Genomic DNA, 17,765 nt, shown 5'->3' with positions numbered 1-17,765 from the left:
ATGATTCCTACTCCCAGGATGGCAACGTGATAAGGGAGCTGTCCAGCTATGTGAGCACTAACTTTGTTTCTCTCTTCTCATTTCAGAGCTTGGAGTCAGCCCTGAAAGATCTCAAGATCAAATGAGCCAGAACCTGCCAGGAAGGTGGTTGCCACCTCAAGGATGCTAGCTTTGCTTCCCTCTTTCCTTTTGCAAACCTACTTCTTTGCAGCCCAGACTGGCTGGGCAATCCCATCCTTATCTTTTCAGAGATCTTAGGGGAGAGCCAGGGGTACCTTTTTCTTAAATGTCAAGGGAAAATACTCTGGACACAGATGCTTTCTTTTATATGTATATTTAAAAGAGAAATATGCTGGTCATAAGCTGCTTCAAGACATTGAGAGAATAAAAATGGAAAGCAAATGATGTCTCTGCCTCTCTTTCATTTACCATAATAGAAAAGGACCAGAGATGGACTGGGGATTCAGGGCCCGGGGTTCAAGACAAGACTGCTTATTTAGTGAGGTAACCTTGTGCAAATAACTACAAATCATGGGGACATAGAGCCATTGCTGCAAGGACCCCAGAAGCCATCTAGTTCAATACTTCTCTTCTCCTATTTTACAGAGGAGAAAACTGAGGCTCATAGGAGAAGTAACTTGCTGGGGCCAAATGAGTAGAGTCCAGATTTAAATTTACATCCCAATCGACCACAGCTTCTTAAAACTTTTTCCATTGGAGACTTCTTTTCACCCAAGAATTTTTACATGACTTCCAGTATGCAAAATAGCTACACAAATCAAATATTTACTATTAAATCATAATTTCACCACCCCACATTCAGTTATGCAGCTTTATAACAGGGTACTCCTATTGTAAACATTCTCCAGAATCTTCTGGAAAGTTGGACTAGATTATTTTTGAAGTGTATTTTTTGGGGGCTCAGATTGGGGGTAGAAGGGTGAGACAACAGGAATTAACTTACTTGTCCAGTGTTGCAGTTAGTGAATGTTTGAGGCTAAATTTTGAACTTGGATCTTCCTGACACAGGGCTTGTGCTCTATCCACTGTACCACTTAGCTTTCCTTAACTTTAATACTTTTAAAATTAAAGCTTTTTATTTTCAAAATATGTACATAGAGGGGAAGCTGGGTGGCACAGTGGATAGAGCACCCTGAAGTCAGGACCCTGACTATATATATGTATACACACACACGCACACACATACACAGAAATAAAAAGCCTGTGCTCTTAATTTTTTCCCTCTTCTCCCCTCTCCTCCAGTTGGCAAGTTTTCAAATATATATTAAACACGTGCAATTCCTCTGTAACAAATTTCCACAATTATCATGCTGCATAAGAAAAATCAGATCAAAAAGGAAAAAAAAAATGCAGCAAAGAACAAAAAAGTAAAAATACTACATTGTGGTCCACAATCAGTTTCTACTGTTCTCTCTCTGAATGCAGATGGCTTACTTCATCACAAGACCACTGGAACTGGTCTGAATTGCCTCGTTGCATAACTTTAATATTTGAATCTAAGAGTAAGGTATATTTTACACCTCATGATCTGGCACCCCAGTTTACATTTGGTGGTTGATTGACCTGTGTTAGATGTAAATAGGAATGGGGTCCCTGTTGGTTTAATTTTTACATGTGGCATTATCTATGTTTTATGTTTTTCTTTAATTTGTTAACTATTCTCATTTTTCATGATTAATCTGTATAGGATTACTATCTAGAGGAAGGGGTAGGAGATGGGAGGGAGAAAAATTTAGAACCCAGGATTTTGCAAGGGTGAATGTTCAAAATTACCTTTTCAAGTATTTTGAAAATAAAAGGCTATTATTAAAAATTAAAAATATTTAAAAAAGAAAAATAGTTCTCATTTTAAAAATCTGGTTCTCAGAGCACTGAGAATATTGTGGACCACATGGGACCTGCAGGCTGTTTGATATCTCTGGGTTAAGGGGCTCCAGGTAGGGGACATTTGACAGAGCATTACGGGCAAGGACTGTGAGAATGGGCTAGAAGTAGAATGTTTAGATAAATGGGAAAGAGCATTGGTTATAAACTCAGAAAATTTGGATTTAAATCTTTATTCTGATATTTATTACCTGTGTGAAGACGGGTAGGTGATCCAGTAGAACACTATCTGCTAACTCCTAGCTGTGTGACCCTGGGTAAATAATTTCTCAATGTCCCACTTAGTTTTAGAGGTGTTGACTATATTGGTGAAGGAATTCCCTATATTGAATAACAATATATAGAACTTATTATGTGCCACGTACTGTGCTAAGCTTTTAGAATCTCATTTGGTAGTCACAACTTTGGGAAGTAGGTGTTACTCTATTTTATAGATAAGGAAATTGAGGCAGAGCTTAAGTGATTTGCCAAATGAAGGAAATGGCAAACTACTTCGGTATCTTTGCCAAGTAATTCTCAAATAGGTCATCAAGAATCAGAAATGACTGAAAAGAAAAAAAGGAGTAACTTATAATGGAATATATAAATGTGTTGAGAATTTTCCACAAGTAGTTACATATATTGCAGAGAAATGTGAAATCTATTCTAATGTTCCCACAGCTGCTATCGTTGTCACTTCTAAAAATTTATAAAGTAGTTAGAGATTAGTCATAGAATTTCAGAGTTAAAAGGGATCAATACAAAATCAATAATCCCCTTGACGAGGGATGTTGAAGATTTCCCAGATCTCTGCAGCCCAGGCTACTTCTGGTTGGCTCTCCTCGGCAACTACCACTTGAGTTCCTGATGAAGGACACCAAATGTAATGACTTTTTCATATACTAGCAGGCTTCAAGAGTACCTGAAGAGTCATCCTGATCACCTAGTCTTCTCTAGATTTAATGTTCCCAATATTTCTCACATAGTGTGACCTGGAGGCTTAATGCTGCTGGTGGCCCTGTATGGATGTTTTTCAGTTTGCTTATCCATGTCTTCCCTAAAATGTATTGAGAACTGAACCCCGCAATTTAAATGTAGCCTAACTGGGTGGAGCATAGAAGAACTATCCTTATTCTTGAGCTAGGCATTTTTCACAGGAGAGGATCAAGGCCTAAAGGATAAAGGAAGCCGTCCAAAGGAAGCCCATCAGACAGGCAATATGTGGGAAAAACCAAGGAAAAGAGATTCGAATAAAAGTTCTTTTTAGCTCCACAACCCCTCCAACATGTCAAAGCTGCCTTTGAAAGCAATGAAAAGGAAATTAAGGATTCTACCAAAAGGCACCCTTCTGGCTATTCAAAGACAGGAAAAAGTATTCATTATTATCTAGTTTAGCAGTGACTTGATGCCCAGGACTCAGACCTTTTTGAAATGGGAAGTGACCAGCATTAAGGCCAAGAGGCTCAAATCTAGCCTGGTTGTTATGGCAGGTAAGGACCCGATCAGGCATCCATTTGGGAGTTGACATGCCACTTCCTGGTATGGACATGGATATAAAAGAGAAATAATTAAGGAAAGACAAAGTATATGATAATTTATATTTTAATCAGCCAAATATACAAGTTTAATTTCTTGCGCATGTTTTGCCTGGGCCTTTACCAATAACTGAAGGTTTGTCTTTAAACATAAAATACGGTTAAAAATAGACACTAGACCTAGTTGGAGGGGAGGAAAAAAAATGGGAAGAGAGCAGAAGAGAGGGATGGAATGAACGGGGGCCACCCCTCCAAAAACACACATGAGAATGGGCTCCCAAGACGTTTATTACTACACTCAGACTGCAGAGATTTCATGAGGAAAGATGCAGATGAGTGCCCTGTCAATACAGACCCAGGAGTTTCATAAGATCTTTCTATGGGTCACCCCCACCCCACCCAAACTGACATACCCCATGTAATCTACAAGTCAAAGCTTTTCCTACCCTTCCCCATACCACGTCCCCTCCCCCCACTATGTTCTGAATCCTAAAAACAGCGAAAACATCCAGACTCTTCAAACTGTTACACACAGAAATGCTTTTCTGCATTATTTCTGCCCCAAAGATAGCAGCTGCCCCCCTCCCTGCCCTTCCCCCCTGCCCCAAAATGGAATTCTGTGCCGAGATGAAGAGGATCCACGCCGTCTGTGGCTCCGCGAGGTGGAGGGGGATGCCACAGTGCACTCCAGGTGGCACCAGTGTGGGATGCAATACGGCAGAGGTCCTGGCAGGCCCTGGGCACAGTTCCCTGGCATTTCCTCCTCCCACATGCACTGTGTTTATTTATTCAGGGAGAGCGACTGCATTCGTTTTCCTGACACAGTTGCATCATCTTTTGCTGAAAGAAATGAAACAGCATATGTAAATGTCAGGAAAACTCTGAGAGCTAAGGTGTAGCACAAGTCAGTCATCTGGACTCAGGCCCACTGGCTGGTTTTGACTGTCCTAATGGGCAGACAGCTCCCAGCCCAACTGTGTGTAAGGGGGCAGGGAAGGGAAGCTGAGGTCCTAAAGATCCTTCATGTTTCTTTATTGGTAAATGGCTATGGCCATCCCTTTCTGAAAAAGGAGTTGCCAAGCCAGGGTTCCTGTAGGTTTTGTAGCCCTCACAGAAATCTGCTTGAGGTGAAGGCAGTGGGACCAATACTATGCTGGTTCCCAGTGAGTCCTGGAGGTAAGGAAGCCCCCAAAGTCAGTGGGACTGCTGCTGCAGACTCCTGTGCAATTCCTGAAGGAGAAGAGAAGTGGGTCCAGTGCATCTCCAGAGCCATTCGTCAGATTCCAAAAAGCCAGAGGTTTCTACTGGACGTCCCCATTTGGAGGGCCCAGATGGAAGACATCTACAACCAGGAGCAGGAGCTCATTCTCTAAGGATGTGCATGCTACACTAGAATAGACACAGTCACGAGATGACTTCTCCTGGTCTTTTCCTACAAAAAGCACTGTGTGCTGGAGATGGAAAAAAGCAGCTCCTGATCCCTGGGACTCCAAAGCTCAGTAGGCAGCCTCTTACCTTTCCTTTCTTCTTCCTTCTTTCTGGCTGCTTCTTCCCTCTGTTTCCGGATGATGGCTAGCCGAGCCAGATCTGCTTTGGCTTGTTCTGTTTTTCCAGCTAAATGCATTTTCATGTATCGCTCTTTTGCTTTCTGTTTTTCTATTTCTTCTCTGTTGGAGTAAAAAAAAGAAAAAGAAAAAATGATGTAAAACCTAAATGTTTGACATTGTAAACACGAATGAGAAAGTTAATGCTGAAGAAATGAGGCCTTAAGATAAAAAAGAGAAAGAGTCTCGACTTCTGTCAATCTGTTTTGGGGCATTCTTGGTATATTGATAAGATTCTAGTGAAAGGAGATGTGGAAAATTGAAAGATCAACAAATGCAGGTTTTAACATGACAAACTGATGCAAAAATATTAATAAATTAAAGACAAAATGGAGTAACAAGGCTCTCTATAGAAGCATGTGGCACTACAATGATTGGCAGAGAAATGACACTGGAGGGAGAGCCCTAGAGATAGACAATAGCAGAGGAACAAAAATGACAACATCAGTCATATACAACGTTGAGGAACAATGGGAAAGATGGGATGGGAAAAGGAAGGCAGCTAATGAGAACAAATCAGTTTGGACAGAACCCTAAACAAAAGAGATTATAAAAAAACTGGAGAATGTAAACAAGACTTCAAATTACATAGCTAAAACAATCCTATTTCAATTGCAGACAACATTAACAAACTTGCTAGAGTTTATTCTTTTTGATCTGAATATTGAGGCCACCAAAAGTCTACATAAGGGGAATTCTTACTGTGGAATGGCAACCAAAAAATGAATATAGCAAGTCTCCTAAAAAACTTGCCATTTAATTATAAGAGCTTGACCAAAGCTCTCAACAGAAGAATATCTAAGTCTTTGCAATTAACAAAATTTGGGACAAGAGGAATCCTCAATCATTACATGGGAGGAGGAAGACTGAAGAAGTATAAAATAGGAAGAAAATAAACCCCATTTGCCTTAGTGCTTATATATAAATATTATTCCCTATGAGTTGGTCTTCAGTGTATAGATGGAAAGAAAAGAACTAAAATCTGATGAAGTCTAGATCATGGATTCAACCAATCTCTGTACAGTTTAATTACTATCACACATATAGAGAAAAAGCCCTTTGTTTTAGGATAAGAATTTGCTCCCAACCCCAGAATTCCCCCTTCCAGTTGTCTGATTGATTGTCAATGTGTGGCTGACCCCACTGGGCTATTTATTCTCTCTACTTCCAGTGAATGAGTTTGTTTAGAAAGAATTAATCTCTTTCTCTACAAGTACTGGGAAGGTTTTTGCCTGGGCTCTTCCTCACTGAAATGGGGACAGAAAGCAAATGGGAAGCCTCACCAAAGCCCCTACTACTACTTCAACAACTGCCATTCAAACATGCACAGAGAAGAGTTACCGTTCTCTCCTAGACAGCTCTTTTGGCCCATCCAGATCCAGCTGAGTGACTTTTTTGGTTGTCTGGCCTATTCGGTTGGGATTCTCTATGTCTATTAACCCTTCCACGCCTTTGCGCTTTTGCTAGGATTCAGAAGAAAGGTAGTTAGTGCATTTTTCCATCCTGGAGAGACAAAATTAAAACCACCCAGAAACACTATCCTGGAAATTCTATTGGATTTAAGGGGAGAAGAGGGAGGATGAACAGTTGCTCATGACTTCCCCATGCAGTAATTAGGGAAAGTCACATGTGAGAGGTGGTCAAATCACTTGTAAAATCTATCTTCTAAACTCCTGAAAGGTAAAGCTGATAGCAAGTTTAAGCTTTCAAAAAAACATCTCTAAAAAGGTGCTATTTCTTTTTTTCAACATTCACATGCAGGTTCCCATGTAAGGCCAATGAGCACATGTCCTGCTGAATAAATAAAATTTGTATTGTTCTTAGCCAACAGGAGAAAAATGAAGCTTCATGCTTTTTACAGCACAGGATTAGCCTTAAGATCAGATTTCTGAGCTTGCTCAAGAGGGCAGATGGGTCCTAAAATAAGAGATTTCTTTTATAGATTTAAAGTGAAAAACACATGTAACATGTAGTCAATGTGCTATAGGCGCTGAGAAAAAGCTATTATAAAAATATCAGTCCATATCTTTATAAAACACTTTTGAGATGTAAAATTTACTTATTTTTTTAGATGATACAAATATCATCACCCCAATTTTATAGGTGAGAAAAAGGAGGCTTAAGAAATAACTCAAATGCTCATTCATATGGGGAATGCCAAAGTGGGGATTTGAACTCAAGTCTCCCCTCTCCAAAAAGGACATTAAACACTGTACAACACTCCCCTCAGGAGTTATGGAAAAGAACTCTAAGAACCCAAAGACTGAGTTTGTGGTTCCAGTTCTGATATGAACACCCTGTATAAATGAGGACATCACTTTACTTCTGTGCCTCAGTCTATTAAATCATAAAATGAAGGAGGTGTGGCTAGATGATCTCCAGTTTTCATCTGTGAGCATTCCCTTTTTAGGCTGGCATTCAGAAAAAGAACACGCAAATACTGATCTGTGGTAAATGTTCTGATAAGATACAATACCTGGTAATCATCATCATCTTCATCACTTTCATCTGAATCTAAGGATTTTTTTTCCTTTTTGGGGTCACCAGCTGCCCCATCACCAAGTTCTTCACTTTGTTCTTCTTCTTCCTTTTTTTAGGAATTTACAAATTAAAGGGTTGAAAGCAGTAAAAAAAAAAAAAAAAACACACCCACTTTAATTACCTTTGTATGAGATGACAAGCCATTAAGGGCCTTTCTCATATTTATATGCTCTTCATGGCAATTTACAAGGGAATGGGGTACATCACCCTCTAGGATGCCATGGAAAGGATTGGGACACAAGTCAGGAGGCCTGTCAAAGGTCTCAGCTCAGCCACTTACCAGTGTGACCTTGGGCCAACCATTAAGGGTCCCTGAGCTTCAGTTACCTCATCTGTAAAAAGGGGATAATAGCCTCACAGGATTGTTGAGAAGATCAAATGAGATAAGGAACGTGAAGGGCCTTTTATAACATACAAAGTATTATCATTGATGTCTATGTTCATTAAGTACTGGTGGGCAGACTGACCTTTTGAATGAAGTTAGACACATAAAGCCTAAAAAAGGCTAATTTATGAATAAAGGCTGTCTATTGGCAACGGCAGGTAACCCAACCAATAGCAGCTTATGGGCCAATGACTAGCACTCCATCTAACTGCCCTGATACTGCCCTAGTGAGTAATTACAGAACACTATTTAAAACTCAAATTGAACTTAAATTATAATACTAAAAATTGATGATAAAATGCCACTTAGAGCACTTCTTTCTCCCTTTTGCATCTAATAGGTTCCCAAATCCTGCTGATTCTTCCTTTACAATGTTTCTTGCATCTACACTCTTCCTTCCAATTCTCACCATTCCATTTTAGGCTTTTGTTAACGGGTTCTTGGCTAAAGGGGAACCTTTTCCTCTACTCTCTCTTGTGCATGACCAAACTAATCTTTCCTGGATATTGCTTAGATCTTTTTATTCTACTAGTCAAAAACCTTCCATGACTTCCCACAGCTTACCAAATCAAGCCTAAATTCCTTAGACTTTCATAATATGGTTCTAAACTACCAGTCCAACTTTACTAGTGACACTCATGGATTTTATATGGTGAACATGTAGCTGACTTTCTTCTAAAGAGAAGAAAAGACTGTCTATGGGTTTTAAGATATGAAGATGCTTCAAAACAAAATTTTAAGGACAAGGTACCCATCCATTTTCATCTAAAATCTAATTTTTTTCATGTACTACAAAAGCAGTTGATAAGTATAGAATGCCACCCTAAGACTCTATAAAGGGTTTCCTGTTTTTTCAAACCAATTAATGACAAAAGGAAATATTTTAGAAATGGAAACACTCACCCTTGCCTTCTGTTTTTCAGCTTGAAGCTGAGCATCAATCTCTTCAGGGCTTGTGTATTGCCTGGCTCGGCCTTTGTGGCCTCCTTTTTTCCCTGCACAAAGGAATTTGCATTTTAGGAGGGAAGATGATCCATAACTGCTCAGAATACCTACCCTGTCCTTCTTCAGGCTTGGAATTACACAGAACTTAAATTTCTTTCCTTTATAAACTGGTATTTGTTTTATTGATTTCAACATTATGTTCTGTTTTTATGTCACCTATATCTTTCACTGTGTTCTGTCATCTCCTCTCAAAGAACTATTATTATAGTAAATAAAAAAAGGGAAGAAAATAATTTAGCTAAAGTAATCAGTTCTCAAAATAGTTTTGATCGATGTAGTGTGTGTCCATCTCTGCAAAAATGGGAGTAGAACAGGAGAAGGAAGAAGAGTTTTGTCATTTCTCTTAAAAGTACAGCAGGTAAAAGTTCTGGAAAATCGAAGTGAATGATAAAGAAAAATCTATAAAGCTAACAACTCCTTCCAAATTCTTGAGAAACAAACCCAGCTGTTTAATTAAAAGGAAGAGGAGTGGAGTCACTCTTGAAATGACTGCTGATGAATGATGAAATGATCATCCTTAAGAGGCACAGAGACATAAAACAGCTTTGGTAAGGTTCAAATATTTAGAACTAGAAGGAACCCCACAGCTCATTTAGTCCAACCTCTTCAGTACATAGGCAAGAAAGAGACTTGCCCAGGGTAATCCAGATATTAAGGATCTGAAGTAGGAGTTGCTCTTAGGTATACATCTAAGTCTAATGCCCTATGTATTCCACACTCCCTCTCAGTTATTCAGGTAAATATTTAATTCAGTATAACCACTAGAATTTCTATTTATACTTTTCTAAAAATTACTAGGAAATGGACATGTGATCTAAGCATTAAAGGTTTATATATAGAAATAAGAAGGGTGCCAGATCAAGAGAAGAACCAAATAAGGAATAGGGATGACAACAAAAGATAAAATAGATCATTCTGATTATAGTACATGACACTACAGGTTTCGGCATAAACAAAGTAAAAGCAACTAGGATGAATAAAGAAATTGTTGATGGAAAAAATCTTGCATCAAAAATCTCTGAAATGGTTTGATATATAGAGAATTAATGCAAATATGTCCAACCAAGAATCCCCATATGGATAAGAGGATTAACAATTAAACAATTGTAATCATTAACAATCATATGGTAGATTACTCTGACTCATTAAGAAAAATGTGGATCAAAACAAATCTTAGGCTTATAACCAAGCCAACTTCAAATTTGACAAAACAGAATCAGTTTATGTGGAAGGGGCTATGGAAAAGTAGCAACGTATATGCTACTGGTATTGAGAAGAGATTAAAGCACTTTGAAATTATGCAAAGAAAGTGACTAAAAAGACCATACTCTCTGACTCAGAGATACCACTCTTAAGACACATAACCCAAGGAGGTCAAAATTAGACAGGCTTTTACAGACATCAAAATATTCATGCAGCAAAATTTTTGTAGCAAAAAATGAAAACAAAATAGATGCCCATTGATGTTATGAATATAACAGAATTCTCATGCAAATATAAAAAATGGAAAATCAGATCTGTGATTTCATAGGTATGAGGAGGATCCCTGTGAGAATATTCCTCTCTACCCAGACAGACCAGCACCTTCTCAGCAGCATTAGGTCTTACAGAGGTACAAGGCACACAGAGGAGAAAGGATGTGTCTGGGTCACAGAGTCGGTGTGTGCCAGGTGTACAGCTTGGACCCATGTCTTCCCTATTTTGAAGCCAGCTCTCACAGGCTAGGCTGTGTAAAATGATGCAAAGTGAAATAAACAGAATCAAGAAAACTGCACAATTACCTTAACAATGTGAATGGAAAGAACAACCAAAGCAAGCTGAACAATACAACACACAGAAACTAGAATATCACATAAATAACAAACAAGTTAATATGTTCATTCATTTTGATGAATCTCTCTCAATTCCTAGAGAAGCTCAGCTCTGATTTCATGTAAAAGGAGAAAAATAGTACCTGTTAAAAATGTTTTTTTTTTTTTTTTTTTAATGTCAAAAGAAGAAAATACCTGTCCCTTCTCCCCTGTAACAACACGGCAGTGAAAAAAGTAAACAGAGCTGTATTTCCTATAGTCATTAAACAATATTTTTAGGTTGAAAGGGAATAAAGAGTAAACAGGAGAATAAACAAAATTCTTTCAGAAGTGAGATGCTTTTGCCAAACTAGAAGTTTAAACTTACAAGAATTAAAAACTGATTGACAATTCAAACATGCCTAAATATCATTAGTTTTACGTTTAAAATTGCTTAAGCTAGCATACTGGTTTGTCATTTCTATGAAAGGAAAAAAGAAATGACAAGTATTATATTTTACTACTGCTAGAATGGAAATGTTTGCTTTGATCCTGAGATGAGTTCTCACCCACTTAATCTGGGGCACACCTAGTTTTCAGTGAGTATTTTATTACAAAATATAACCTCTTTAATTAAGCACAGTATTGTTTCCATGATCCACTAACTGAGCCTGGTGGGAACTCAAGTGAAAGTCCCAAAGCTGCTTTCTTTCCCTTAGTTTTCCTAGACAGCAGGTGCTGCGCTATAATTGTGCCACTATGGAACTACCACTCATTTTTAATGACTACTTGAATTTCAAGAGCAAAATGGCAAAGATTCTAATTCCTTAAATAAAGCACCTTGTATAATTTTTTCAGGCAATACCGATAATTCACAAAACTGATTTCTATCTGACACAATATTATATGATTTGATACATAATAATTAACCGTTGATTTAGTTTCTTTTAAAAATCTATCCTAGCATGCTATATTATGAGGCTAATTTACTCTGATGACTAATTCTCATGTACTTCAGTGTTCTTCAGCCTCATATCAATACATGTAAACAATGCATGAGCTTACAAATCTGCTTGTGTACTAAGCTTCTCACAAAGAAAGTTTCAAGTTATTTGGTAATTTGATTTTAAGTTTTTCTAATTTTAACTTCCAATTTCAACCAAAACTTACTACAAAGCAAAAATGAACAAATGATTAAAGAATAAAACAAAAAGGATCTAGGCTTTTGCACTTCTAGAAGCAGGGAAGCAGGAGATCATTGGTGCTCTAGCTACAATAACATTTAGATATTTCATTGAAGCAGTAAGCCTAAACAAGACAAAAAGAAATGTGACCTGGATGCCTTATGCAGAGAAATGAGGAAACTTGGGCTGGAATTCGTTCTGCTAATAATCACTGTACTTGGATCAATCACTTAAACTTGTGTGGGTTTCCATTTTATAATCTATAAAATGAGGAGACTGAAGTCATTTTGAAGGTACTTTCTACCAATACACAAAGATGGGGTCTTTTCCCAGGCCTAAGAATGTCCAGCATGGCTGGAGTTGAAGGAAGGTGCTAATTATGGCTTCACAAGATTACAAAGCCAGTTCCAATCACAGCTCAAAGGATGCTTATGACTCATGTTAGTTCCTAAAGGATCATAGAGCAATTCAAGTCATTTTACTCGATTCCAGTCGTTTACTCCCAAAGGTAGGGAAGTGTGTTTTTTTTTTTTTTGCTTTTTCTCCCACTCAGAAATTCTTTCCCTAGTTCTTCCTAGAGCAGAAAAAAAGAATGCTTGCCTCTTTTTTTTTTTTTTTTTTTAAACCAGCCTCAAAAGATCCTGATTCTTTCTAGGTTTAGATTCCAGGAAACCAGTTTCCCTTACACTTTAACATATTCTAAAGATCTTCGGTTATGTCCCGCAATCTGAATGCTGGGATATCTTTAGAGAATAGAGAGCAAAGTCTCAACCCTCAAAACGGACACGTGTGTGTGTGTGCGTGCGTGAATGTATGTGTGTGTGAGAGAGACGAACGCTTCTCTCTAGGTAGACTTCCCAGCATGCTGGGAAGGGAATACAGAGGAAACGGGGCGAGACATCCAAGCCGGATCCCCGAATTCACGCACCCTCCCTCTCCAGACCATCCATTTACTCACACTTCTCACTCTCTGCCCTAGACAGATGAGACCACAACTCCCCGCAGCCCCAGAGGCCGAGATTTGGGGGATGGGTCTCCCTGTCTGGCCCCTCGAGTCCCCGGCCTAGCCGGGAAGCCCCGTCGCTCCGAGGGAGCAGCGGGGCCTGGGCTGGGCCCCCCGAGCCTCACCACAGGCGCCAAGATGATTCCTTTGAGGCCGTGGTCTCCCGATCCGGGCGCCGCCCGGCAGAATGGACCGCGGCCAGGGCTGGGGCCTGGGTCGAGGTGGGGGGGCCGGCCCCCGGGACCATCGCTCCCTTCTTCCCTGCCTCCCTCCCGGGCCCCGCGCGCGCCTCTCACCTCCTTTGGGCATCGCGGCTCCGGCAGCTGCTGCAGGAACTCGAACTGACGCCGGAACCGGAACTGGCCTCTCTCTTTCCTTCCTCCCCCCTCCCCCCCACCCTCCCTACCTTTCCCCGGGTCTCTCTCTCTATCTCTAGCCTACCCCAGAGTCAGGGAAGGAACCCTCCGCGGGTTCAACCCGTGCTCGAGCGCCGCTTCTGCTGCCGCCGCCGCCGCCACAGCCACGAGGACCCGGAACCCCTTCTTCCAGGCGCCGGAGCTCGAGGAGCGGCTGTCCTGGGAGTCCGCCGGAGCCCTGGGGCCGCTAGCGCCCTTCTCACAGCCACTCTTCAACACCGAAGTCTGGATAGGCAGCCAGCTCCACACCCCAGAGAAGATCAGACTCCCACATTAAGGAACTTTACTCGGCTCTCGGGATCAGAGAATTATAATTCTTCGCAGGCAAAACTGAGGACGACCAAACTGACGCAACATCTTTGCAGGGGCTTCGCCTGTGGCGGGAGAGTGACGTCATATTACGGGGGCCGAGAGGCCCTTGTCCGTGACGTATTAATCAGGCGACAAGGGCTGGGCGGAGCGGTGGGACGGAAACGGAAGCCTGACTGGTGGTGGTCGGGAGCAGTCGGTAAGTTTCCTGCTCGTCGTTTCCTAGGCAATAGTCGCTCGCTCCTCTTACCTCTTCCTGGGTCCCAGAGGCACTTTGTGGCCTCCCTTCCCGTCAGATTGAGAGGAGTCCATGAAGGAAGAAGACGCTTCTACCTCCGTGGAGCTTAGTGACAAGACCCCCCTTACGCACGCCCGACCAGAAGGCTGGCCCCGGAGAGACTCGGAGAGCCGTCTATACTCCAGTGCCCGAAGATCCAGGCCGCCTTCCTCCGGTGCTGGAGTTTTGTTGGGGATAGTTTAGGGAGAAGTTGTCCGCGGCAAAGGGCCCCCTCTTTTAACCGCTGATGACAAAGGGTCGGATGCGGAGTGGAGATTCGGAGTGACAGTAGCCATTCTGTGTGGGACACCTGGGCAAGTCCTCTCCCACCTCAGAGCCTCGTCTCTTCTACACTTCTTGCCCTCTTATACTTATAGGGTCGTTTCTAGCATCAAATTAAACTCCATAACCGCTTACTGTTAGCCTTTGTGCAAAACACCGGGCTAAGATAAGGGAGGGTAGGGAGGTGGTCGTGGCAGCGGTTCCATTGAAATCTGGTTCTTGTCCCGGTGAAATCTGCCGTACGTTTGGAGGATGAGATGCAAACGAAGCATATTACACAGCTATACGTGGATGAGCAATCGCTCTGTGAGGTCCCAAAGGGAAAGTCCTCATTGGTTCAAGCTTTGGTGAACTTTACTATCATAGGTGGCACTTCATTTGGGGGGACTGGAGGCTGTACATATAAGTTATCATTTCCCTTCATAGGCTCTCTCAGAGCTGCAAGAGACCCATAGAGGTAATGAAGTCCAGGCTCTTGTTAGTTTTACCGAAGCCCAGGGATGGTTAGTTAACTTGCTTAATATAATAAGAAAAGGATTTGAACTCAGGTCTTTTGAATCCACAGCTAATGTTCTATTACTATAGTAATTGTAGAAATATTCAGTACTTTCTAAGTGATATGCAGAATTAATATTTGGCTCGTAGGAGGCCCATTTTGTGTTCTTTCACCTTTGGAAAACTGGATGTTTTGGCTTAGACAACTAGGCATACCTTTTGTGGAAATGAGTTATCAGGAACCAATTTGTTTACATTATTTTTGGTATTCTTTTGTGTTATTTTGTAGAAAATGCCTAAAGTGAAAAGAAGCAGGAAAGCTCCTCCAGATGGTTGGGAGCTAATCGAACCAACGCTGGATGAATTGGATCAGAAGATGAGAGAAGGTGAGGAGAGCCCAATTTTCAGTTTTCTGTATTAAGACTGGGGAGAAAAAAGACTGTGATGTGATTGAAAGATCACTTAATTTGGATATAGCTCTTGAGTATTCCATCTAAATTATGGCACTTCATCACAGTGACAGTACAAGTCCAGGCCCATTCTTTCACTTACTTTTTCTTATTTTAATGTTTTCGTACACTCATCATGTGGTGTGTGGAAGAATTATTGAATTTGGAGCAAAGGACTTATCCTAGCTCTACTACTTAATATCTGTGCCAAAATATGAAAAGTATTTATTAAGCACATAGTAAGAATGTAGTAAGAAACCTTTGTCTTGAAGGAATTTATATTCTAAAGAGTGAGGGAATAGGTAGGTGTGTGGAATGATGACTAAGTTTGGGTTCCTTCTCTGAAATGAAGATCCTAGGAATAACTTACCAGTGGAAGTATGATGTAAAGAGTTTTTTTTTTTTAACTCTCTCCTGCTCTTTTATGCTGTGGAAAGTGAGGGGATCATCATCCCTTCTATGATTATACAGCAAAGATCAAGGGGGTTAGACTCAATAGAAACAAGAGACAACATGTTCTTGACTTAGGAAATTAAATTCCTTAATGCTGCATATTAATATAGAATCTATTTGAGAAGACTGATAAGGTGCATCAGAATTGCTTCCTTATTTGGAGCTTTGTTCAAATGGAAATTAAAAAAAAACAAAAACACTGAAGCTTATAGTTTCTATATTCAAATTCTGGTCTCTCCTGTTATCCTAGGTCACCACATACCTGTTTTCATTTTTTTTTTTTTAAACTAATCATCTTTTCCATATTGTCTATTAACCTATATTCTTATAGTGAACGCTGATGTGGCTTTCTGGATATTTACTCATCATAGAGGTTCATGTCAAGGTTCTTGTGTGTAACTAAAAAAATTTCTTAAAAAAAAGTGTAGTCAGCTTTTTTGCTCTGCTGTGATAGCACATCCCTAGTTTTTTAGGGTTAAATTCCCTACTGCATTTCTTTTCTTCACTTGTTGGCTTGACTGACATTTTTTGTGATTTATTTATTTGAAAAGCATTAATTATATTGAATACCCCTGTATTTTAGAATGTTCAGATTTAAACAAAAAATTATTGAAGAGTAAAAAGCAATTTGAAAAGGTGTAGATTCATATTTATGTGAGTCAGTCATTACATTAAATTACATAATTTGACTTCTTTTTCCCCATACGATAGTGTTGATAGAAATATAACTATTTTTTTTTCCCTTAGAAAATTGTGTGTCAGAACCTCTGAACCTAATTTATGTGTTTTTCTCTCTCTAGCTGAAACTGAACCTCATGAAGGAAAGAGGAAAGTAGAATCTCTCTGGCCAATTTTCAGGATTCATCACCAGAAAACGAGATACATATTTGATCTTTTTTATAAGAGGAAAGCCATAAGTAGAGGTAACCAGTTAAATGGGATCTTAGGCTTTTTGATGTCTTATTATTTTTTTAATGAAAGAAATCCTAACTTTAAGCTTTGGGAATAATTAAATAATGGACATCACTCCCGAAACCTTAGCAAGTTTTGATTTTTATTTTGATCATTAAGCAACAAAAATATATGGGTGAAATTTTTCCCTCTCTTGCCTATTTATTGAAGGATAGTGAAGAATAGTTTATATTGGACAGATATCTAATATCTTTTTTCCCTCTCTGACAGAATTGTATGAGTACTGCATTAAAGAAGGTTATGCAGATAAGAATTTGATTGCCAAGTGGAAGAAACAAGGTTATGAAAATCTGTGTTGCCTCCGTTGCATTCAGACTCGGGATACCAATTTTGGAACCAATTGTATATGTAGGGTTCCAAAAAGCAAATTAGAAGTGGTAAGCTTTTTCTTAATGATACTTAATTTCTGCACATCTAGAAAGCTAAATTTCTAGGACCATCTCTTGGTGCTCATCTTTTTATGTAGATTTTGATTATAATGGTATTTATTATGGGTTTTAGTTCTCCTAGTCCTTCTTTTAAGTGGCCATTTTCCTCAGGTTTGTTTCAGGTGTTCTAGTTTGATGCATGAGATAGGGAAGATTTGGGGATGTATGGAATTATGAATATAGGGATAACAGTTAAAAGATGCCTGCATGCTTTAAATCCTTATGGTTCAATCCAGTATGCTGTGAAAACAGGATCTGCAGAACTGATTAGTTGTCATTTGAATTAAGCTTTATTTAGAATTAAATTGTCTTTTGTGGGCATTTTGGGAAACTTTTCCCTTATGGTATTCACTAATGTCACATCTATTAGGTCAAGTTAATAAAAGAGGTGATTGATAGAATAAGTTTTTATATTATATCAGAGCAAGTTACCTCTCCACTTCCAGAATGTCATGGCCTACTTTATTTTATAGGGGCGGATCATTGAGTGTACCCACTGTGGCTGCCGAGGATGCTCTGGTTGACAGGTCTTGAAGCAGTGGACCCACAAATTCCCTTTTTGGCTTATTTTTATTGTTCATCTCCATGAGTAGCTGTTAAAGTGAACTCTTTTTTTTTTTTTTTCCTGGATAACTCTTGCTCTTCAAAGCTACAAGCTGTGATTGGAGCATGATGGCAAAAGAAAGACTGTGTTAATCAACTGTAATTATCTGTGATTTAAAAAATAAAATCTTTAACCATTGGTAATTCATG

At 39.7% G+C, this 17,765-nt stretch overlaps 3 protein-coding genes across 4 annotated transcripts in view; 2 read left to right on the top strand and 1 right to left on the bottom strand.

Moving 5' to 3' along the window:
- Nucleotides 1–402, top strand: part of ARPC1B (actin related protein 2/3 complex subunit 1B) — a 43,851-nt gene extending 43,449 nt beyond the window's left edge. The window contains exon 10 of the mRNA XM_051999720.1: nucleotides 87–402. Within this exon, the coding sequence (XP_051855680.1) occupies nucleotides 87–125 (39 nt within the window). The 3' untranslated portion in view covers nucleotides 126–402. The remainder of the gene's footprint in view (nucleotides 1–86) is intronic.
- A 3,068-nt stretch (nucleotides 403–3,470) lies between these two features.
- Nucleotides 3,471–13,343, bottom strand: PDAP1 (PDGFA associated protein 1). Its single transcript, XM_051999764.1, has 6 exons — nucleotides 13,228–13,343; nucleotides 8,853–8,944; nucleotides 7,500–7,610; nucleotides 6,365–6,486; nucleotides 4,935–5,086; nucleotides 3,471–4,259 (listed from the first exon to the last, which is right to left on the bottom strand). Exons 1-6 carry the CDS (start codon nucleotides 13,238–13,240, stop codon nucleotides 4,201–4,203), a joined length of 549 nt encoding a protein of 182 aa, XP_051855724.1. The 5' UTR covers nucleotides 13,241–13,343; the 3' UTR covers nucleotides 3,471–4,200.
- Nucleotides 13,344–13,756: 413 nt separating this feature from the next.
- BUD31 (BUD31 homolog) lies at nucleotides 13,757–17,759 on the top strand. Of its 2 annotated transcripts, none has more exons than XM_051999787.1 (5): nucleotides 13,757–13,855; nucleotides 15,000–15,096; nucleotides 16,413–16,535; nucleotides 16,795–16,961; nucleotides 17,486–17,759. In XM_051999787.1, the coding sequence occupies exons 2-5, from the start codon at nucleotides 15,003–15,005 to the stop codon at nucleotides 17,534–17,536; spliced, it is 435 nt and encodes a 144-aa protein (XP_051855747.1). In that variant the 5' UTR covers nucleotides 13,757–13,855; nucleotides 15,000–15,002; the 3' UTR covers nucleotides 17,537–17,759. The 2 variants fall into 2 exon arrangements, with proteins under 2 accessions (XP_051855747.1, XP_051855738.1); XM_051999778.1 differs by lacking the exon at nucleotides 13,757–13,855 and adding an exon at nucleotides 14,017–14,108.
- Nucleotides 17,760–17,765: the final 6 nt, after the last annotated feature.

The sequence above is a fragment of the Antechinus flavipes genome, chromosome 1, assembly GCF_016432865.1.
Source record: "Antechinus flavipes isolate AdamAnt ecotype Samford, QLD, Australia chromosome 1, AdamAnt_v2, whole genome shotgun sequence".
Lineage (NCBI taxonomy): Eukaryota > Metazoa > Chordata > Mammalia > Dasyuromorphia > Dasyuridae > Antechinus > Antechinus flavipes.
This window is presented reverse-complemented; position numbering and strand designations above follow the sequence as displayed.

Excerpts from the sequence above, each read along its gene's own strand:
- PDAP1 (XM_051999764.1), bottom strand. Across the intron at positions 5,087-6,364 it reads GAGCTGTCTAGGAGAGAACG|AGAAGAAATAGAAAAACAGA; the intron begins GTAACTCTTCTC and ends TTACTCCAACAG. Across the intron at positions 4,260-4,934 it reads GAAGGAAGAAGAAAGGAAAG|CAAAAGATGATGCAACTGTG; the intron begins GTAAGAGGCTGC and ends CATTTCTTTCAG.
- BUD31 (XM_051999787.1), top strand. The coding sequence starts at position 15,003 with ATGCCTAAAGTGAAAAGAAGCAGGAAAGCTCCTCCAGATGGTTGGGAG. Across the intron at positions 15,097-16,412 it reads GGATCAGAAGATGAGAGAAG|CTGAAACTGAACCTCATGAA; the intron begins GTGAGGAGAGCC and ends TTCTCTCTCTAG. Across the intron at positions 16,536-16,794 it reads GAGGAAAGCCATAAGTAGAG|AATTGTATGAGTACTGCATT; the intron begins GTAACCAGTTAA and ends CCTCTCTGACAG.